This window comes from Perkinsus marinus (genome assembly GCF_000006405.1).
Source record: "Perkinsus marinus ATCC 50983 genomic scaffold scf_1104296957864, whole genome shotgun sequence".
Classification (NCBI taxonomy): Eukaryota; Perkinsozoa; order Perkinsida; family Perkinsidae; genus Perkinsus; species Perkinsus marinus.
Genome location: NW_003206982.1, coordinates 1 through 1,016, shown reverse-complemented (window position 1 = coordinate 1,016; position 1,016 = coordinate 1). Strand labels below are relative to the sequence as shown.

Genomic DNA, 1,016 nt, shown 5'->3' with positions numbered 1-1,016 from the left:
GTATGTCTTCTGCCACTGCATCCTGGAGCGACATTGCCAAGAAGGCAGCCCAACCATCATCCGGACCGGTCCGGAAAGTCCGCGGGTCTCGGACTAGAAGGGATGATCCCGTTCCTCTCACTGGTACTACAGGGCCACATCGTTTGACCTATCGGTTAGTGTGTGGCACAGAAATTGATAGAAAAACCGACAAATATGATCTGAGCAGGTCCTGAGGACAAGGACATGGATATCGTGCTTGACCCCGTAGAGGTGGCCGCGGCTGAAATCGACTACGAGCCTATGGAGACTGACTCGAAGGTACTAAGGCGATAGGTCGGTGCATAGGAGACCTCGATCTGGCAGCAGGGAGCCTTATAGTTCAGGAGGGATACTCTAAACCATCGTTCAAGCCTGTGACTGCTGAGGAAGAGGAGCGGGGTATGCGAGAGGTTCGAAGGATTGCGGTAGGCTCGAGGACTCTCGGAGACGCCTCTCACACAAACTCCAGTGAAACGTTGGAACTATGTAATCCTGAAGGTTCCTCCTCACCGAATGACCCCGCTTCGTAATAGCTGGTTGAAGCTGTTGGAGCCTCTAGTCCAGCATATGAAACTTCAGGTCAGGATGAACACCAAACGACGTTGTGTCGAGATGAGACGTAGTACAGTGGCGGCGGTCGGCTCCTAGCACTCAAGTGTCTATACAGGTGGTCCTGGGGCTGAGGTTAACTCTCTTCAGAAGGGCGCTGATTTCATGAAAGCCTTTATGCTCGGCTTTGACATTCAAGACGCCATCGCCTTGCTGCGGTAGGTCTCCGTACAATCACTGTGACGGGGAATAGATTGCCGTTTGCAAGATTGGATGATCTTTTCCTTGAGTCATTTGAAGTGAAGGACGTCAAGCGGCTCACTGGTGATCATCTATCTCGATGCATTGGACGTACTACCACAGCTGGGAGGCGCCTAGCGTCGACAGTCTCTGGTTAGGCATTGCTGGTAAGGATGGTAAGACCAAGTACGCCATTGAGAACTCCA

The 1,016-nt window shown here is 52.3% G+C and overlaps 1 protein-coding gene across 1 annotated transcript; it reads left to right on the top strand.

Annotated features, from left to right (window-relative positions):
* Positions 1-365: 365 nt before the first annotated feature.
* Pmar_PMAR015611 (conserved hypothetical protein) lies at positions 366-996 on the top strand (the record flags this gene model as incomplete). Its single annotated transcript, XM_002774690.1, has 5 exons — positions 366-446; positions 520-643; positions 689-788; positions 839-921; positions 969-996. Coding segments are annotated over 5 exons (416 nt in total), but the record flags the coding sequence as incomplete, so codon positions are not given.
* Between the last annotated feature and the right edge of the window lie 20 nt (positions 997-1,016).